At 41.3% G+C, this 21,172-nt stretch overlaps 1 protein-coding gene across 1 annotated transcript; it reads left to right on the forward strand.

The window, feature by feature from the left end:
* Nucleotides 1-11,942: 11,942 nt before the first annotated feature.
* Nucleotides 11,943-17,823, forward strand: LOC105482044 (neurofilament light chain). The gene is made up of 4 exons (XM_011741913.3): nt 11,943-13,129; nt 14,304-14,428; nt 14,999-15,318; nt 15,827-17,823. Exons 1-4 carry the CDS (start codon nt 12,086-12,088, stop codon nt 15,967-15,969), a joined length of 1,632 nt encoding a protein of 543 aa, XP_011740215.1. The 5' UTR covers nt 11,943-12,085; the 3' UTR covers nt 15,970-17,823.
* The last annotated feature ends 3,349 nt before the right edge of the window (nt 17,824-21,172 follow it).

Here is a 21,172-nt window from a genome sequence, read left to right on the forward strand (position 1 = left end):
GCAATATAGTGAGACCCCTGTCTCTACAAAAAATAAAAATCTTAGTCAGGCATGGTGGTGCATGCCTATAGTCCCAGCTACTTGGGAGGCTGAGGTGGGAGGATCCCTTAAGTCCAGGAGTTTGCGGTTACAGTGAACTATGATCATGCCACTGCATTTCAGCCTGGGTGACAGAGTGAGACCTCATCTCTAAAAATGGGAAATTACTCTTTTCGACATATCAAATGGAACCTAAATATAATACCAACATTTACCTATCATCATCCAATTGACATATGCATGAATAAGCTCTTCTTCAGCCTTCACCAATTTTATACTTCCTTTTTCTCCTTGAACTCTTATTTCTATTACTCTTCCCTACATTGTTTTACCTTTAACATATTTTACGTTCGCAAATCTTTTGTGCAAAACAGGACCTTATAAATTTTATTAAGCAATTATTAAAATAAAAATAAACTTTTCTTTTTTTCCAGATATGCCCGCATACACATGTACTATAAAATTACTGAGAAACATAGTTTACAAAAATAAGTATGTAAGCATACAAGTATACAAATAAATATATATAAGTATACAGGAATGCAAGTTTTATATTAAGTTATAGCAATGTCACTCAATATTTGAAATGTTTCCAAATTTTAAACCAAAAAGCACATGTTGACCTATTATAAAATGCATTTATTTATTTATTTATTTATTTTTATTTATTTTAGAGACAGAGTGTTACTGGTTGCAACACGGTCGCACAATCATAGCTCACTGCAGCTTCAAACTCTTGGGCTCAATCCATTCTCTTCCCTCAGCTTACCGAGTAGCTGAGACTACAGGCACACTGCAACATTAGGCTATTAATTTTTTTTTTTCTGTAGAGATGGGGTCTTGCTATATTGCCGAGGCTGGTCACAAACTCCTGATCTCAAGTGATTTACCTGCCTAAGCCTCCCAAAGTGCTGGGATTACAGGCATGAGCCACCATGCCTAGTGCTGTAGAAATACTTTCATGATCAGAGGATTAATTGATTCAATACTCCTTTGAATTTGTTAAAAGCTGAGAATTGGGAAGCACTTAGCTTGCATAGGAATTTCTCTCTAGCTGATTAAAGTAAGTTACTCCATTTCTGGGAAATACACAAGAAGAGGCTTTACCAAGTCTTATAAATGACCCTTAGTTATACTTAGGGTATAAAGATACTTTATTTAACCCATTAGACTTAAAACAATTGGAATAAGAATACTTTTAATTTCAATGCATCTTTATCAATGCAATATTACAAAATTATTTTCTTATGTGACTTAAATGCATTTTTGTCAAAATCTTACTGTTGAAGATTCACCTCATTCACTTTAGGGTAGACGTGGGAAGGAGAATATGTGCAAGTTTGAAAACAGATTGATTTTACCAAAAAACTACATGTGGCAATGGGCGATCTAGTAATAGATTCCCTTTGTACTATCTACGCCTGTGAACCCCTTAGAAAGACCTCCAGTCTCCCCAGGGGAACATATGGCCCAGTTTAAAGACAGTTGCTCTTGGTTAGTGGCAGAACTAGGTCTAGAATGGACACCTCAACGTCAAATCCAGTACCATTTCTACCCTTCATGCTATTCCCAAAACTGTATAGACTTTCACAATTATACACAGAGCAACATGACATCCATAACATTTAGTTGTCAGGTAAAGATGCTGTGCATTTGGCTGGCTTCAGTGACACTTTTTCTTTTTTGAAGTAAGAGCAGGCTCATCACTCAACCTCTAGGACGTGTCATCATAGTAACACCTAGAGATTGTTGGCGTGTCCTCTCTCTAAACCCCAGGCTCCACCATCTGCTATTCCCTGGACTTTGCGGACCAATTTATAGGTTACTTTCTTCAAAGGGAAATCAGCAACACACACATTTTAGGAAGAGTTAAAGAACCAAAGACTTAGAGAGTAGGGATTGGGAGAGAGACTATTCAATTCCTCATGCTTGGGTTTGAGTCTTAGATGAGAAAGGTGAATGGATCTGAATACATGCTCTTTCTATACTTCATCTGAAAGCGAGAGTAAGAGAAGCATCTGCTTTTCTCCCCTTTCATTCATAATGAACCCATGAAAAGAAAAAAAAAATGGAAGAAGGAAAGTGAATATTGTTGTGTTACATGAATGGAAACCGATTCAACTGATTAATATTCAGCTGTTTATTACTTAGCCTAACTCTGTAGGAAAGATGAGTTCAATGCAAATAAGCAAATATATGTTCCCCAAAGCTTCAGTTAGTAGCTCTCTTTCTTCCCTCAAAAATCTCATTCTGCTGGCTCTTGCTCATAATTTGTCTTTTTGACTCATCTCCAAACTACGATATTAGCAAGTCTCGGTTTGGGGACAAATGCTATGCTTTTAAGCTCTCATTCATGATCACGGCAGGATAGGAATACTCCTTGGCTCTAGCTTGTTCAGTACTTTAAACCTTTTTAGTCCTTTTGAATCAGAGACTCTCAGCTTGGCAGACGACCAGAGGGGCCATCTAGGGTCAAGGCCAGCTCAGAGGTGAAGCACTATTTTTTTTTCCTTCTAGAATGCTCTTGCCTCGTACTTGGAGCAGTTCTTTCCACCTTTGGACAGTTCTGCAAGTTACATGCAACTGAGCCTTCTCTCCCTATAGCTTCCATCCATTTGTACACTGGAGAGTGTTAAAACAGAGCTATGGGCTTTACTTAAGTGATCTTTCTAAATTTCATTTTGGGAACTAATTTGGAAGGCAATTTTAATTTGGATAGCTTCTAAAGTAAGTATTAATCAGTGTAATGGGCAAAAACTGTTTTGGCCTGAGAAAGAAAAAAACACTTTGCAAATTGAAATATCTAAGGCCTATTCAAAAGCACATCTGTTTTCCTAATGTGATTTGGTGGTGCAGTTTATTAGATTTGTAGGATGAAGTGATCCTGAAAGGTGCAGGGAATCTTTGTTAGTGTTTTTTTTTTTTTTTCTCTTCCAGATAATATAATAACAAAAGGAATTGCCAGTTAGCAATAAGGCATTGGACTTGTATCTGGAGAGAGACGCTCTAATGCAGTTTGGCTCTTGTAAGTTATTTTAGTGATGGATGTCTATTTTTGCAGGCTGCTAATAAAGCAGAGTGTAGACTTATTTGGCTTCTGTCTGTGCTGCTCTGCCCAAAAGACGATTATATGGATGAGTGATGTGATTTCAGCGTTCTTGACTCTGATTATTGCAGTGGGTTTTTTTTTTGCATTAATATTCAAATTTAAATTTTGTAGGAGAAATAAAAAAGAGTGAGAGATCTTATTTGCATATCACATCTCAAGAATCTTGTACTTTGGTCATAGCAGGAAGTGTGAGAATTCAGCTGGACCTTCTCCTCGCTGTGTGACTTTGAACAATATTCGTTAACTCTCTGAATTTCCCTTTCCTCATTGTAAAGTGAAAATAATGCTTACCTTAGTAGGGTTCTGTGAGGGCTTAATGACATAATATGGCAGAGTTCCTTTGGCATACTGTTAGTTGAAACCTTCATTATTACATCTTTGAAATGAACACGATTTTAATACCCAATTCATTGGGACTTTGTGATGATTAAATGAAATTATCCAAGCAAATGACTTTGCACGGTGCTTGACATAAAGATACTATTAATATTATTGCACATAATTATGCTTAATGAATGCAAATTCCCCTTTCCCTTATCCTCTTAACTTACAGGATTATGATTTCATTTTCCATCAATCCTCCTTAGGTTTAATTACCTGATATGTGGGTTATTCTGCCATTTTGCTTCTACTCTTTCTATTTCCTACTCCCTACGGCCTTTTCCTGGCTGCCCAGCACCTTGCTGGAGTATGTAAGAGTTGAAAACGAGCTTGAATGAATGCCTGTCAATGTACAGATTATTTTTTTCCCAAGATACAGGGTCTTGCTCTGTTGCCCAGGATGGAGTGCAGTGGCACATTCATAGCTCACTGCAGCCTCAAACTCCTGAGCTCAAGCAATCCTCCTACCTTCAGAGTAGATAGGAGTAAGGCACAAGTGCCACCATGCCTGGCTTTTGTACAGAATTTCTTTGGCCAAACGTCAGGTGGGGAAAGACACCCCAAAATAAAGCTTTAGTGTTCTCCCTTGATTTAAATATGTCAAGGATTAATTGACTGACATATGAATTATAGCTTAGTCAATCATACGATGGAAGTAGAGGCCTTTGCTTTAGGTACGGCAGACTCGAAGCCTATGAGGAATATTCTGCTTCCAGCCCCATCACCATTCCGGCTTCTTCTCTGACTGTCCACTTCATCCTGGAAGTGTTGAGTCTCCTTTTTCCCTTGTTGCCCCATGCTCACTGCTCAAGGTCCTCAAGATTTCCCCTCTTTTTTTTGTTTTTTTCTCAAAACTATTATCAGCCTAGTCAATCTTAGATAGAAAGCTTAGGTATGTCAGCTTTAGCCCTTACCTTTTCCACTGATATTGGCATATTAACAATGATTGAAGGTAAAGAGATGAAGCTCTGATTAGGTAGTTACGCATCAAGTATCCGATCAGAAAGTGAGCAGCAACTGGGACTTCCCTCTCTTTCTGGAATTGTACCATGAAAGGATCCAAAAAAAGGATTGACCTTGTACATGTACTTATAAAACTGAAAGATTTAGGGGGAAATTCCCAGTGAATTTGATGACACAAAAGCTGGATTATAGTCGTGGCTCCATTGCTTATAGGAGATATGGTTTGGGGTGCATCCCTTACTTCTCCAGCCCTCTCACCATACTCATACATCCTGTGAGGATGGTGACATCTGCAAGATTTGCAGAAGCCTCAAAGGATTGCTACAGGGAACCAGTGATACAACTCATGAAGGCTCGGGAAACTTCAGCTCCCCATTTAAATATCATGACATCATCTCTGTTATGTGAGGATGCCATGGGAATCACATGGAAAAGAAATTTAAGTGTGAAAGTGAAAGTGAAAAACCAAAGCTCATTTCTGGACATCAATGCCTCTGCTTCCCTAGAAATTTCTGCTCTGTTCAGAAGTCGTGCCCAATGGCTGCAGTGCAGGGTATAGAAAGAAGATAATGCACTTTACAGAAGGATAACCAAAGCCGTCAAAGGTTAAGGCCTGACAAAGAAGCAAGTGAAGGTCTTGACTGGAAGACATTTAAACACTTTCCATTCCCAAGAGTCTATGACACACAGCGTATAAAGCACATTGCTGATGTATTAAGTTAAAAAAAATTGGCAATTGGCATATTCATTCATTATCAAACTTTACCTAAAGTCAAAAGATTTAAAATGATTTCAGCAGGTTTGAAAAATGGACTGGAAGTATTTATATTAAAGATTAGATTTAAAGAAAATAAAGGAAAGTTATATTTTAGATTTCTTAGAAAGCCACAGTATAAATCATTTTCAATGTTTAATAAAAGTCAATGCAAATTCAATATGAGGCAGCAATGTAAGATTGCTAAACATTTTTAATACATGATGAAGATGAACTAATAGAAATATTAATACGGTAACTACTCATCTTTAGAGCAAAAATAAGAACATCCACTTCATAGAGCAGCTGTGAGAATTAAATACAATACCTTCAAAGCATCTGGCATAGTAACCAGCCATAGACGCAGAAATGTTGATTCAAGCCCATAGTCGCTGCTCCCTTTTCTAAAATCATAGCAGTTATTGCTTGTACTATTTTCTTCTTCCTTCTGACATCTCCTAGATTTCTTTTATTATTTAACTTCTGCATAGTTCTTTCAAATTCCATGTGCATTTTTTTCTGCTTAGCTATTTTAACATGATTTGTTATACATCTATATTTATAAATTTTTAAATTATATTTATTTTGATAATGATATGTAATCTATAAATGTGTATATACACATTCGGTTTCGTTTTCTTCTTTTGATGTAAAATTTACATTTAATAAAATGCACAAATCTTGGTACATCCTATGCATCTTGACAAATGGATACATCTGCACAATTCAAACTTCTCAAGACACATAAAAATACCACCACCCCAGAAAGTTCCCTTGTGCCTCCTCCCAGTCATTCCCTACTCCACACTCCCTGAAGAAAACACTGTTCTGATATTTTTTCCACCATACATTAGTTTGCCTGTCCTAGAATTTTATATAAATGTAATTATACAACATGTATACTTTATCTAAGCCTTCTTCCACTCAGTATCAGTACATTGTTTTTGAAATTTATCCATGTTGTATGTAGCAGTAGTTGGTTTCTTTTTATTGTATTCAGATATTTTTCAAGGCCTTCAAAGACTGGGACTGGGCTAAAACTCCCTGCATCTCCCATGACACTTGTACAGGATCCTGTACCTTGTAAGTGTTCAGTCAACATTTGGTGAGTCAATGGATGAATGAACATTTGAGTTATATAATCAATCAATAAGCCATTTAGACACGATCAAGTTTTGCTTTTCTTATTCGGACAGTCTTTTTCATGTTCAACTTACCATACACCGGCGTGACATATCCTGGCTTCAGAAGCCTGCCTCCTTTACTGTAGGAATCCAGGGATCCGCCCATATGCAATTCTGCAGCCTTTGCTGCATTCATGCAGCAGTGAAGTACTGGCGAGAAACTGAACTCCTGCCCTGGACAGCATCCAGCGTGGCTGTGAAAGAGCCAACCTCGGGGCTTTGTCTCTTGCAGACAGAAATGCTTATCCTCTATCTTTGCAAACATTAAAGCTCACATTCCTCCCATTGATTTATTAAACCACTGTAAACGTCAGCAAAGAAATTCAAGTGCTGCATGGAATATATATATATATATATATATATATATATTTTTTTTTTTTGTGGCTGATTAGTGCCCGAATTGTAGAAGCAGCATGTATTTCCTTGCAGTCGGGAAAGCATAACTGAACAACAGGGTTAGTACTGTCGGCTCTAACTGAGATCCCTGTGACCTGCCTGAAATGGCCGTCCCCAGTGTAACCCTCTTACCTCTGAGTCTGGTGACTATGATTAAGGACAAGGCATAGTAGAGCAGGCCTCTGGGAAGAAAACACATTACCTCGGCTAGTTTTCTGGAGCGAGCATTTAGGGGTTTGAACCTATCACCATCATTTCTGCTTGGACAGTGGTGAGTTCCCATCATTTCTCATGCTGCACGTGTTCTGAATTTAAACGTGCTTTCCATCCTTAATCCATTCAAATGACATTCTCATTCCTGCTGCAATCTAAATTTTATATAGCCACATAGCACACTTTATGATGTATCACTTCAAAACGTGGTGCTGTAAAATAGGCATACTTGATATTAAAATGGGAAAAGTTTTCTTTCAAACAAACATATTTCCCAAGAGATGAAGGAGATTCATGCATAATTCCTGTGGTGAGCTAAATATACAAAGAAATAAACTGGCTACAAGAAACAGAGATGAAAGATCTTTGTGGTTTCAACAAGCTATATATTTCTATTGACTTTATTCATGCTGCTTTTGAGAAAGTTAAAGACTTGCAGAAAGCATTATAAACTCCAATAATGAGGTGTTCAGTGCCAGCATTTTTTTCTTTTATTCCTTAGAGCAATTTTTAAGGTCACATTTCCAAAGAAAACCCATTTACAAGCATGGAAAATGAAGATACTATAATTAGAAAAAAAATGTGGAAGTCATGGTGTGGCTATTTTAAAGAGTTAGGTCAGCTAATTTGCATTTCAGCTTATTAATTCCTGAAAAGGTGTTTTGTAAATTGATGTTTAGAGTTGTATCTAAAATGTTACAATGCCAGTTACGTGTCATGTTCCACTGGCCGCACCCATTTTATTTTACATTGGGATATTTGAGAAACCTACAACAACCATGTAGTTTTTTGCTGCCACTAGCTGCCCAAATAGAGCATGCTCATTAATGGTTTCCTCATGGTGCAGAAGAGTGCAATTGGTGTCCCCAAAGCAGGAGAGGTTTATTATATGCACGCTAAACTCTGCAGATGGCAGGCTTCGCTTATCAAAGTCCACAGAGACATAAGGAAGCAGTAAATGTCAATGGCTGCAGTTTGTGGAATGAGTAGAACCCTCAGTCTGGAAAGCACGTAGAGCTTAGGTTTGAAGGAGCTGTGTGAGTTGGCAAATTACTTACTTCTCTGGGCCTCAGCTGTTTGCTCTGAATAATAGTAAACATCCCCAGGTGATCTTGTCATTATTCAATACAAGATAGCAAATGCCTGTTATATAGTAGGTATCTTGCATGAGTTTATTTACTGGGTTTCCTTGCATCCACATGCTGATGCCAACTTTGGTGATGCTAATGTATCTACCTGGTGGTGAGATGGATGGAGACTCATCTGCTGTTCTTTTTTTTTTTTTTTTTTTTTTTTTTTTTTTGAGACAGAGTCTCACTCTGTCACCCAGGCTGGAATGCAGTGGTGCGATCTCGGCTCACTGCAACCTCTGCCTCCCAGATTCAAGCAGTTCTCCTGCCTCAGCCTTCCCGAGTAGCTGGGATTACAGGCATGTGCCACCAAGCCCGGCTAATTTTTTTGTATTTCTAGTAGAGACGGGATTTCACCATATTGGCCAGGCTGGTCTCAAACTCCTGACCTTGCGATCCACCCGCCTCCACCTCCCAAAGTGCTGGGATTACAGGCATGAGCCACCGCGCCCGGCCGACTCATCTGCTGTTCTATCCTAGGACTTCTGCCAGAGCTTATTGGTGGTAGGAGAACTTGGCTCTTTTGACCCCTGGACTGAGGCTTTTCATGGGCCCTACTCTATAGCTGACCTTTACAAAAACACACGCCAATATAGAACTTCCTGCTTTCCCAAACAGCTTTAGAATAATAAAATGAAAAGTCATCAGTTGCCAGGTCCTATCTATCTGAAGCTTTCAGACTCTGCTGGCACTGGAGAAGAAGTCAAGTGTTTTCAGTGTTTCTAAAAGAGTTATGCCTTATGGGGTTTTTTATTATCATTATTAATGTGAAGACATTTACTTTGTAACTAAATGAGCTGGGACAGTTCTTTAGAGGGTTACAGAAGTATTAGGGATAACCAGAGTGGTAGGAATTCTGTTAAAGGGGTCATCAACATACTTCTACATTTTTAATCTCCCAGGAGCACGTTTTGTTGACAGCCCTCAACCAAGTTCAGGTTTGCAGAGAATAAGTTTAAAGGGGAATAAATGCATAAAGGTGTGACAAGACTCAAAAGCCTCCTTCTAAAGAGACTGCAACTCTACTATAAACAGCACTAATCAGAAACACTTATGGCAAGGGAAAGGAAAAGTCAATATATGTATTCTTCCTAAATAGGTTTTCTAAAGTTGCTCACTTTGCTTTGCCACACAAAGCAATGCCATGTGGGCTTTTAGAGCAAAACGCTGGGAAGAGGATTCAAAAAGGAGGATGACTGGACAGAATATTAAAGAAGAGGCAGGCACCTGGCAGAGGAAGGCTGAAGGTAGGGTAACCAAAACCCAGACCCAGGCTGGGTTCAGGAGTCCGGCAAAGCAAGGCTGTCATGGAGTATGAGGTGGCCAGGCCAGGAGCTATTAAAAAAGACCAGAGATTGATAAGCCTAAACGCGGTGGATCTGCCCCTTCCCCCACTCTGTGGGCCAGGTTCAGCACAGGAAAGGGTCCCATTCTCACCCTTGGCTCCTGTATTTTTTCCAGCTATCCAGGGGACGGCAGGCAGCAGGTGCCCCAATGGTTTCTTCTCTCCGAAGCATCCCCCTGCAGCACCCGCCGCCCCTCTCCTTTCTGGGCAGCCTACTCTGCAGTCAAAGGCTTCAGGGAGGAGCCGCGGAAAAAAGAAAACAAAAGAAAGAAAGAGAACAAAAAAAGAAAAAAAAAAACGCTGATGGACTTAAGGTCTGAGGGTGACCTGAAACTCCTGGGAAAGAGAGCTGGCACAAAGTAAATGCATTCATAAATACCTGAGAGTGTGTTTTATGCAGACTCACACACACTGCGTGTGAAACAAGGTGGTTTGCAGGGAGCAGGTTAACAAAACAATCCATTCTGCCACGCTTCATCTACATATGGGTAGTTGGGAGGAGACTCTATGGCTTATCTAGGTCCTTGCTGCACCTCCCGCCCCCACAGAAGCCTATTCCACTCTTGAATTTGATGAGTGAAAAGACCAAGGATAGGTAGGCTATGAAAAGTCAACAGAGTAAGTAACCTACCAAGTCTGCCAGGGACAAACAATATTCAGGACAGCCTCATGACCTTAGGCTTGAAGTCTAGAATATTTGGACATGGATGGTCCTCTGAGATCACTTAGTCTTGATAGATTTAAACTACTAATCTCAATATTTCTGAATTTGCATTATTTGCGACAACAGACATTGTTTAGAAACCCAAGGAAAGTTATCTGCTGCAGTCTTTCTATCATGAGGACGGTGGGCTATCACAATCAAAGGTTTTTTTTGGGGGGGGGATCAGAAAGGGCCTCCCCCCCCATCCTTTCCTCGGGAGAGGAGTGAAATGTCTCCAGAAGCAACTGCACCGCTGCAAGTACTTCACCCTCCGAGTATCACAGGGGAAGCCATTCCGGCTTCTCTATTTGAAAACAGTTACCATATTTCCCCTCAGTTTGCCTCTTTAAAAAAACATAAGTTGCACATCAAATGCTGCGATATACAAACAAAACAAAAACTAAATGCTTGCTTAGATAAATCTTAGGTGTTTCCCGTAAATCTCTGCAATCCCTCCATGAAACCCGGGGGACTCCTAACATCACGCATGTGAAAATGCCCTGCAAACCGCATGGCTGTATCCACGTGCGCTACAGCGTGCACCAGTTTCAGGTATCTGGGTGCTTCCTGAAGGAAATCCATGCAATCCTGACTGCATCTGTTTTCGGGTTATTACAGTGTATCGGGGGAAGAATCACGCGGCTATAGCTATTTTCTATCTGTTCCTGAAGAAGCCTGGGTGCGGAGCTCTCCTCCCCTGAGACCACACCCGGCGCTCAGGGCTGGCCGCAGCGGCTTCCCTGAAAATCAGCCACCTGCAAGGCTTGTCGAAATCATCAGGTTGTGAGCTACACATGTGTAAAAAGACGGAAGCGGACTTTAAACGTGCTGCGGTTGGTGGAAGCAAGCAGGAATTTAGCTTGGTGAGGATCCAGGCACATTGAAGCTCCCCGCCGCGGAGCGCGCGGCTGCCTCAGCAAGTCAGTCTCCGTGTTAGCTTCCAACTCTTTCTCTGCCCTCCGCCACCCACACACTGCAACACGTTAAAAGCATCCGCGGCTTCATTCCCAGTTAAGAAATGTGAAAATCTAGAAACACCAAGAGGCGGATTAACTGCTCTAAAGGTTTAGAAATGCTAAACCAACACCTGCAGTAGTGCCGCAGTTTCACGAGTGTGTGTGTGTGCGCGCGCCCGCGCGCACTCGCGCGCACATTCCCTATGTGTTGAGAAGCAGAGCATTAAAGAAAAAGAAAAATAATCAGGAGAAAGAAAATGAATTGCAGAAAGTGCCAGAAAACTGGAAAGAAATTAAAAGTTCTTCATACATACTGCATACACACAACCTAGCCTATTTATTTGTATGTAAAATCCCCTAGCGGCACTATCACCATATACACCAAGGGGAATAATTAAGGAGGTCCCTGGTGGGAAAAGGGAGAGTTGGGGGGACAGGGTGTGTGCGAGGTGCCGGGATACCGAAAACTCGGGTGTCAAAAGGGAGCAAGAACCTGTTTTGCGGACACTTAAGGATCCAAGTGTCACTGGGTTTGGGCGATGTAGGAAGGGAGGGGCTGCGTGGGTGGGCACAGAAGGGAAATGAGTAAGGGGGCATGGGATCTCTGAGAAAATCAGGGGCCTCTGAGCAAAGTGGAAAGGACGAGCGCCGCAGCTACCCTGGCCGTAGCTCGCCCCCGCCTTCCCTTTTGCGCAGAATCCTTGCCTTGGTTGCAGCAGCGCGCTGCCCCCACTGGCCGGCGCGCAGTGATCGATCGCAGGCTGCGTCAGGAGCCTCCCGGCGTATAAATAGGGGTGGCAGGACGGCGCCTAGCCGCACACAGCCATCCATCCTCCCACTTCCTTCTCTCCCCTGTCCTCTCTCTCCGGGCTCCCACCGCCGCCGCGGGCCGGGGAGCCACCGGCAGCCACCATGAGTTCCTTCAGCTACGAGCCGTACTACTCGACCTCCTACAAGCGGCGCTACGTGGAGACGCCCCGGGTGCACATCTCCAGCGTGCGCAGCGGCTACAGCACCGCGCGCTCCGCTTACTCCAGCTACTCGGCGCCGGTGTCTTCCTCGCTGTCCGTGCGCCGTAGCTACTCGTCCAGCTCTGGATCGTTGATGCCCAGCCTGGAGAACCTCGACCTGAGCCAGGTAGCCGCCATCAGCAACGACCTCAAGTCGATCCGCACGCAGGAGAAGGCGCAGCTCCAGGACCTCAATGACCGCTTCGCCAGCTTCATCGAGCGCGTACACGAGCTGGAGCAGCAGAACAAGGTCCTGGAAGCCGAGCTGCTGGTGCTGCGCCAGAAGCACTCCGAGCCATCCCGCTTCCGGGCGCTGTACGAGCAGGAGATCCGCGACCTGCGCCTGGCGGCGGAAGATGCTACCAACGAGAAGCAGGCGCTCCAGGGCGAGCGCGAAGGGCTGGAAGAGACCCTGCGCAACCTGCAGGCACGCTATGAAGAGGAGGTGCTGAGCCGCGAGGACGCCGAGGGCCGGCTGATGGAAGCGCGCAAAGGCGCCGACGAGGCGGCACTCGCTCGCGCCGAGCTCGAAAAGCGCATCGACAGCTTGATGGACGAAATCGCTTTTCTGAAGAAAGTGCACGAAGAGGAGATCGCCGAGCTGCAGGCGCAGATCCAGTACGCGCAGATCTCCGTGGAGATGGACGTGTCCAAGCCCGACCTCTCCGCTGCGCTCAAGGACATCCGCGCGCAGTACGAGAAGCTGGCCGCCAAGAACATGCAGAATGCTGAGGAGTGGTTCAAGAGCCGCTTTACCGTGCTGACCGAGAGCGCCGCCAAGAACACTGACGCCGTGCGAGCAGCCAAGGACGAGGTGTCCGAGAGCCGTCGTCTGCTCAAGGCCAAGACCCTGGAGATCGAAGCATGCCGGGGCATGAACGAAGCGCTGGAGAAGCAGCTGCAGGAGCTGGAGGACAAGCAGAACGCCGACATCAGCGCTATGCAGGTGAGGCACCCGCCTGAAACACAAGGGGGCGGAGGACTCGAGCAACGGGGAGAGTTGGTGCGCCCAGAAAGTGGAGACTAGGGGTGGTGCGGCTGCATGCAGCTCTTAGGGATAGGGCTTGGCTCCTTGGCCACTGTGTGGGAGGGGTGGGGCACTTGGAGGGCGTCAGTGAGGGCGCGACTGTAGTCTGGGAGTGTGCTCGGTGCTGCTGCACCCGAGTTCCGCATTAATGCTGCCCGGCCCCTGTTGGGTGGGGGAGGGGAAGACATGGGAATTGGGCGTTGCCTCCGGCCTGCAGTGAGATCTGCTGTCTACTGACCTGCATTAACTACAAGTTACTTTGCAGCAACTATGGGATCATCTGGTTAATAAATACTAGAGTGAACAACTCTCAATTAATTCTGAAAGATTACTGTGACCGGCATGCTTTATGACTAGTTTTACCAACCACTCCCTTCCTTTATTTAGTAGGTAGACAGGAAAATAGTCAACATTGTTTTAGGTAGTTAACTAGTGATATTCATAGTAAAGCATTTCTTTAACTTTTTTTTTAATGTGTAAAATCTTCTACAACATTTCTGTTTAAACATCTCCATCTTCTGGGGAGTAGAAAAAATAAATTTTTAAAAAGATGTCCATTTTGAAAGATCTCCATCTTCTGGGGAGTAGACATTTTTTTCTTCTTTTGGGAGTAGAAATTTTTTTCTTTTTCTGGGAGTAGAAAAAATAATTTAGATACATAGGAAATATTTTAGAATTTTTTTTTTTTTTTTTTTTTTAACATCTGGCTATTTTCTTCTCCTATAAAGAAAGGCGTTAGTTTCCTGGCATGTAACCCAGCTAAAGAATAGTTAATCAGTGAATGAGAAACGCAGTTTTTCCATCAACTTAGTTTGTTTGCAGGCATTTTATGATGATCATTAAACAGTATTAAGTGAAGAAATAGAAGAACAGAATTTTCTTCTATCTTTTTTTTCATCTCAGGCTTCATGAACTTGGGTATTTTAGGCAAGAAGGTTTTTAAAAAGATGCAGGAAGTTATTCTAGGGGAGATTTTATCACCTTGTGTGCACCTTGATTTTAATCGAAACTAGGCCTTTGCAACTACACTACAGTAACATAGAAGGGATTTATGCTTGGATTTTTTTTTTTTAAATTTTTTGTCTTCAAACAGGACACGATCAACAAATTAGAAAATGAATTGAGGACCACAAAGAGTGAAATGGCACGATACCTAAAAGAATATCAAGACCTCCTCAACGTGAAGATGGCTTTGGATATTGAGATTGCAGCTTACAGGTGAAAACAGAGGGGCAAAGATAGCAGCCATTAAACCTTAGGAAGAAAATCAGATCCCATTTAAAGTTATGTTGGATCAGAAACCTTCAAGAATAGTCCTATTGAAATAATGAAGTGTTAGTTTTTGGCTTCTTCCAAGAAGGTATTTAGATATATAAGAATTTAACCCTGTAATGAGGAGTCCTGTTTTTAGCTTCTCATTACATTTTAAATCTAATAGGATGATTTAATTTTTTATTTCTGGTCTCCATCAAAAAAATCCCCAGGCATTAAGTTTTGGTAAATCCCAACCCTGCTCCTGCTTGCCTTTGTCTTTAGGGTGCTCAGAGCAAGTCGTGAAACACAGGTGTTTTTTTTTTTTGGTTTTTTTTTTGTTTGTTTGTTTTAAATTTTAAAATGTTTATTTCTGGTTAGAGCATTTCCAAAAATTACTTTTAATTGATTAATCTTGCAGTATTTTCTAATAGTCAGAAAATACTGCAAGTCTTAGAATTGTAATGTACAGAGTATAACGTAGTTTTTTATAGTATTTTGAATTAGAAAAACCTCACCTTCTATCTGCATCCCCAGGAAACTCTTGGAAGGTGAGGAGACCCGACTCAGTTTCACCAGTGTGGGAAGCATAACCAGTGGCTACTCCCAGAGCTCCCAGGTCTTTGGCCGATCTGCCTACGGTGGTTTACAGACCAGCTCCTATCTGATGTCCACTCGCTCCTTCCCGTCCTACTACACCAGCCATGTCCAAGAGGAGCAGATTGAAGTGGAGGAAACCATTGAGGCTGCCAAGGCTGAGGAAGCCAAGGATGAGCCCCCCTCTGAAGGAGAAGCCGAGGAGGAGGAGAAGGACAAGGAAGAGGCCGAGGAAGAGGAGGCAGCTGAAGAGGAAGAAGGTATGATAAGAAACAAACCCCTGCAACTTCAAGTGCAAACTGCGTGTGGATATTTGTTAGGAGGTAGATAAGACAAATGAAGCCTTGCCATATATGACATTAGAATCATAAATAATTTTTCTGTTTGTTCAGCAAACCTTTCCTAAGGCACTTACTCTGAATGAGGTAATTGGTCAAAAATTTCATTTTTTAATATAATCATTTAACACAGCAGGTTGGTGTCCTAAAGAACGAAAATAGATACCAGACACATAATGAAAGAAATATTGAGGTTCAGTCTTAGAGAGGAGCAGAGTTTCCCATACCTAGGAGTGATCTCATTCAATTTAAATATGTGTTCAGTGGCAAATTATTCATGGCAAGCATTGTCTGTTAACATGTGCTTTTGGAGCTGGGAGGTTTTGGTGAGCATTCTGACAGTTGTGTTTGCAGATAAAACCTTTGCAGACATGTTTTGACTGGACTTACCCTGGATTTGCATTTTGTACATTTTCTTTTTATGTTAAAGCTGCCAAGGAAGAGTCTGAAGAAGCAAAAGAAGAAGAAGAAGGAGGTGAAGGTGAAGAAGGAGAGGAAACCAAAGAAGCTGAAGAGGAGGAGAAGAAAGTTGAAGGTGCTGGGGAGGAACAAGCAGCTAAGAAGAAAGATTGAACCCCCATTTCCTTAATTATTTCAGGAATAATTCTCCCGAAATCAGGTCAACCCCATCACCAACCAACCAGTTGAGTTCCAGATCCTATGTGAATTAAAAAGTCAATATATGTATAATTCTGAGATGACTTAGGTTGGACATTCAATGTTGTGCTATGAATTTCCTCTTTATGCAGAGTATCTGTTTGCTTGCAGAGTGGCTTTCTGGCTTGCTGCCAGCCTGTGCATGGTCCACGCTTATGAGTTCAGGATCTTCGGCAATGTGAATCATTCAGATGTTTACAATAAAAAAACACCACATGAGTAAATGAATTCGCTAATGTTAATGTTAAACTTCATGGAAAAATAGTCTTTTGAACCTTTGGTGGTTAGCAATTAAAGACCCTGAGTTATGTGCAATAAATAGTAAATAAAGTTATACCGAATGATGTATTTTTTGCTGTGGTTATTAATTAAAATACCTTAAAGATGGCACCAATATAAAGTATATACCAGTGGACTATTGACCTCCAATTTTTTAAAAAGTCAAAATTTTAACAATTACCAATGCTTTTTTTTAATTCCTTCTTTGGAAATTCTGAGGGATACAGTTAGGTCGTGATTACTCGTGAAATCTCTCCCCACAAAAATGTTACTGATAATAAACATGAGTAAATGAGAAAGTCTATAAATAACAATAGACTTTGCCTCAAGGGGCTGTGTCAGGTTTTGGGATGGCTTTCTAGGGAGCAATTCTGAAATTATTTGACAGATATACTCTTTATGGTAAATAGGTCATTTCAGAGTCTAGAGTGCTAACCATTACACTATGGAACCAGGATAAATAGGTCATTTCAAACTGATATGTCATAATGCAATATGGATAGAATATGAATCCCATACTTTCATCCCTATAACTGCATTTTAAAATATAGTCTAAATGTCATGGGCAGAGGTTAAAACTTGAGAACATGGTACAATAAGAAGGAATAATTTTTTATCTACATATAATTTCAGGAGAAGGGATTAAAACTACCAAAGGTTATTTGCCACTCCACTGCAAACATGTTGCCTGCAATCCTGAGCTCATGATTTAGTGTTTGTTAAGCGTAATTCTGTTGCCTCAAGTAAATAGCATTTGATGCTACACATTTTTAAACCTGTAAAAGCTACAGACACAAGTAATGAAATTACGAGTCACTTAAGGGGGGAGGTAATATGCTTGTATGTTACATTGACATTGCTCTGCATGTCTCTATTGGGAAATATTTGGATTTCAGTGATAGCTTGACTGGTTGGACATTGCATCAAATACACACCCCATCTGTCCTCTCTGTCCATTGTAAAGTTATGAACGCTCTTGCACTTGCATTTGATGTGGAATAAATATAGATGATATTACTGAGTATCTGCTATTCTGCCTTTGTTCTAAAACAATTGCTTTGTCAGCTAATTTGATTCAATATTTTTTTTTAGACGATCTTTATAAGTTATGAATTTAAACTGAAACCAAAGTGGTCTCCATTAAAGTTACTTAATCCCTTGGTACTACCTATTTCTAGTTAAATATAGGTTGCTGTGCAAATAGGTAAAGTGCTTCTTTGCCATGATGGTATGGATTGAAACTATGAAGGCTCTCAGTGTATTGGCTTCTGTAAAGATGAGGAGTCTCCTCAGAAACAAAGCTTTCCACATTTCTGCTTACTAGACCTGGGATGATGTACATGGCAAGTCTCAAACAGATGCAAGCTACATGCAAAAAGTGACTTTAGCCAAATGGAAATAACTGGATGCTCTGAGAATTACTTGGTTGAAGTAAGGAAACTGTACCATACTCTATCCTGTGTGCCATAATAAAATAGTAAAAAACCTAAATTGAGTTTAAAGTCTTTTTTAACATTTCCCCAAATTTGGTACTGTGGTCAGTGCCACTTTTCTCTCTCCTCCCCCTGAACCTGCAGTTCTCTTTCAGTATTCTCTCTCCTAATGAATGACCCCCTCTCTATAATCATCTGATTCCATTAAACAGACTCCTTGAATAATATCCTACCTCCCATTACCTCTCCTCTACCCCTCTAGACTAACCTATCACCGAGTTACAGTGAGAACACCTCCATGTCTTAAATCCTTCCACATCTTTCAGTTGATGCTGCTACCACTCTAACTCTCCTCCCAGGGCCTACTCTTGGTCTCCTTCAATTAGCATCCTATAGCAGGCTAATCTTTTAAAAAGCAAATTTTGATCATGGCATCCCCCTGAATAAAACCTGTAATAGCTTCCTACTTTTAATATGAAAACCAAAATCTCAAATGTCATCTTCAAGGCCTGCCTGGCGCTGACCCCTGCCTGCTTCTCTAACTCATCCCGTTGTACACCCCTTTCCCTCCACTTCCAGTACTCCTGTCACCCCAGTATTCTGTTCTCCCATCTGTCACAGGATCTTTGGTGATTCCTCTTTCTGGAGCACTCATATTTTCTCTCCTTCCCTCAGCCTTGACCTGTCAGTTCCTACTGAGCCTTCAGATTTAGGCCCAAGTGTCATTCCCTAAAGGAAGCCTCCCTTGACCTCTTCTAGTGGGTCAAATTCTTTGAAATATGTGCATAAGACTTTGTAGACTTTTTAATTCTTGCCATTGGCATCTATTTGTGTGATCGGTTGATGAATGTCTGCCTCCCCCATTACAGTGGGATCTTTATAAGTATTAGAATCAGATCTCTGTTGCTCATTAATTTAGTGCCAGTATCCAGCATAGTTCCTGCCATAGTAGAAGCACAATGGATATGTATTTAATGAGTGACTTTCCCCATCGATTAAAATGCCTTCAGAATGATTGGCAAGTCAAAAGTTCAATAATAAGTCCCAGTCTAGTCCATACCTTTTTGTGGAAAGAGCAAAGAACCAAGAATCAAGCGTCCATCTTGGGTCCTCGCTTTGCACTATTATGGAACATTGGCCATCCCTGCCCAACCCCAATTTGTTTATCTACACAAGGGTTGAGTGGTGGACATCTCAGATCCATTCTAGATTCATAACTCAAAGTCTGAAATACCCTCACTGCTCTATTTTAGAAGTCCAGGCTAAATGCTGAATGGAAAACACACATATGACACTCATGTCCTCACTAAAAATCCATCCCCTACAGAAAATTGCTAAACTTAGCGTGAAGTTTCATTGCTAGCAATTTAATTGCTCAAATTGGTAAGCAATTAACTTGGTCACTTTTTTAGCCATATGGAGATTCCAGTGCTGTTGGAGGGGTTACTGTGTCCCATGATGCTGTTCTAAGTATATTTTCTGTATTAACTCATTTCTTCCTTACATACAACAACGTTCTGAGTCCAGTATGATTATCATCCCCATTTTATTATTGTTTTAAAAATTATTTGTATTTTTTAAAAGTAGTGACAGAGTCTCATACATTGCCCAGGTTGGTCTTGAACTCCTGGGTTCAAGCGATCTGCCTACCTTGGCCTCCCAAAGTGCTGGGACTGCAGGTGTGAGCCACTGCCAGCAGCCTATAATCCCCATTTTACAGATAAGAAACTAAGGTTAAGTGACTCGACAAAGGTCATGTAGCTGGTTGGTGGCAGGGCTGAGACTCAGACTCACCCACCTCACTGCCTCTCCTTCGTGGTCCAGCTTATAAAGTACACTTGTGGCATCAGCGTATGTTTCCACAGGCGTGTTTTGTGACAGTGGTTCGGGAGTTCACACAATAGTCAGAATCCTTACAAGGCAGTCCTGTATCGTTCAAGAGCCACATATACACTCACAATGTTCCATTGTAGTTAGGATCAATGTTTTCTTTCACCTCTTTGATGATTTATGTCCATATCTTAATTCCCCTGCTAATAGAAGCTTTCAGAAGGCAGGAGTCAGGTCTTATAAACAGAGATGAGTTTGACATTTATCTTCAAGGATCACCAACATTCTGGTGATGCTGGTTCTCATGATGTTATTCTTCTTCTACCTGGCCACAATTTTCTAGTTCTGTTGACATTTTAGTCATCCTCAAGTTTTTCTTCTCCTTCTTTTCCTCCCTTCACTCTTTGCTCTTCTTCTTTTTTTTTTTTTTTGTCGTCTTCTTCCTTTTCCTCTTCCTTCTTGCAAGTCTTCTTACTGCAAGCAATTTCAAATCATTTTGGGAGCAGAGAGGAATAAAGATTGACTGAATAAATAAATGTCTTTGTTTCTATTCACAACACCCAAGAAAGCACCTTGGGTTGAGTGGGCATACATTTCCGGAACGGCAATGGTTTAATACTTGTGAGAAGTTTCCATAAACATGAGCAGCATAGAGAATTTCTTCTTTCTCTTTTGGGAACAGTGTGAGATGTCAGAATTGGTTCAGCCATGATTCATTTGCAAGGGGCTCCCAGTGGAGAATTCAGAATACTTATATCTTAGGAAAATGTCCAGTAGAGTGAAGTTCAGTGAGTTATACAAGCTAGGCAGTGAGGACTATTTCCAGTTTAAGGTCTTCTAGAAAATTCCCAGTGAAGAGTCTTAAATAACTGGAGCATCAAAAGATAAGGCAACATGAGAAGAAAAAAAATCCTTAGCAGCCCTAGAAAGTAACTATAAATAGTATTTTTAACCAATCTTTTAACTCTACTTCAACATAGGGAATTTTTTGCATATGAGGATTTAAAAAATAATATAACAAAGATATTAAAAACAAATTTGAAAAGAAAACACATTTCCTCCATTTAAACCCAGTTATTTTCATTCATATGTTCTGTTTTAGTTCTTGCTTCTAGTTATGTATATTTTGACACTGATCATCCATTCATTCCACAAAATTAATCATTCATTAAGTGCCAGATGCTGTTCAAGGTACAAGGAATAAAGCAGAAAATGTCCCTGCTTTCAGGGACTTAATAATGGTGTGTATTTACGTGTGTGTGTGTGTGTGTGTGTGTGTAAACAGACAGTGAACAAGTAAGCAGGTTAACAAGCAGGCAATCTTTGATCAGAGCCAGGCATATAAGGGTATGGGGTATGAGTGCTCCAGGTGGCGGGAACTGGAAGTACAGCAAGCTTGGCTTCTTTGAACCCAGAAACCTGCATTAAGCTCATTTTTGCTCAGTCTTATGAATGAGATACAAATGAGATTATAAACGAGAGTAGAAGATGGGACTGAGAAAGGCAGGCAAAGGCCAAGTTATGCATGGGCTTGTAGGCCAAAGAATTTAGATTTTATTCCTTGTGCAATTAGAAAC

Source organism: Macaca nemestrina, chromosome 8 (genome assembly GCF_043159975.1).
Source record: "Macaca nemestrina isolate mMacNem1 chromosome 8, mMacNem.hap1, whole genome shotgun sequence".
Classification (NCBI taxonomy): Eukaryota; Metazoa; Chordata; class Mammalia; order Primates; family Cercopithecidae; genus Macaca; species Macaca nemestrina.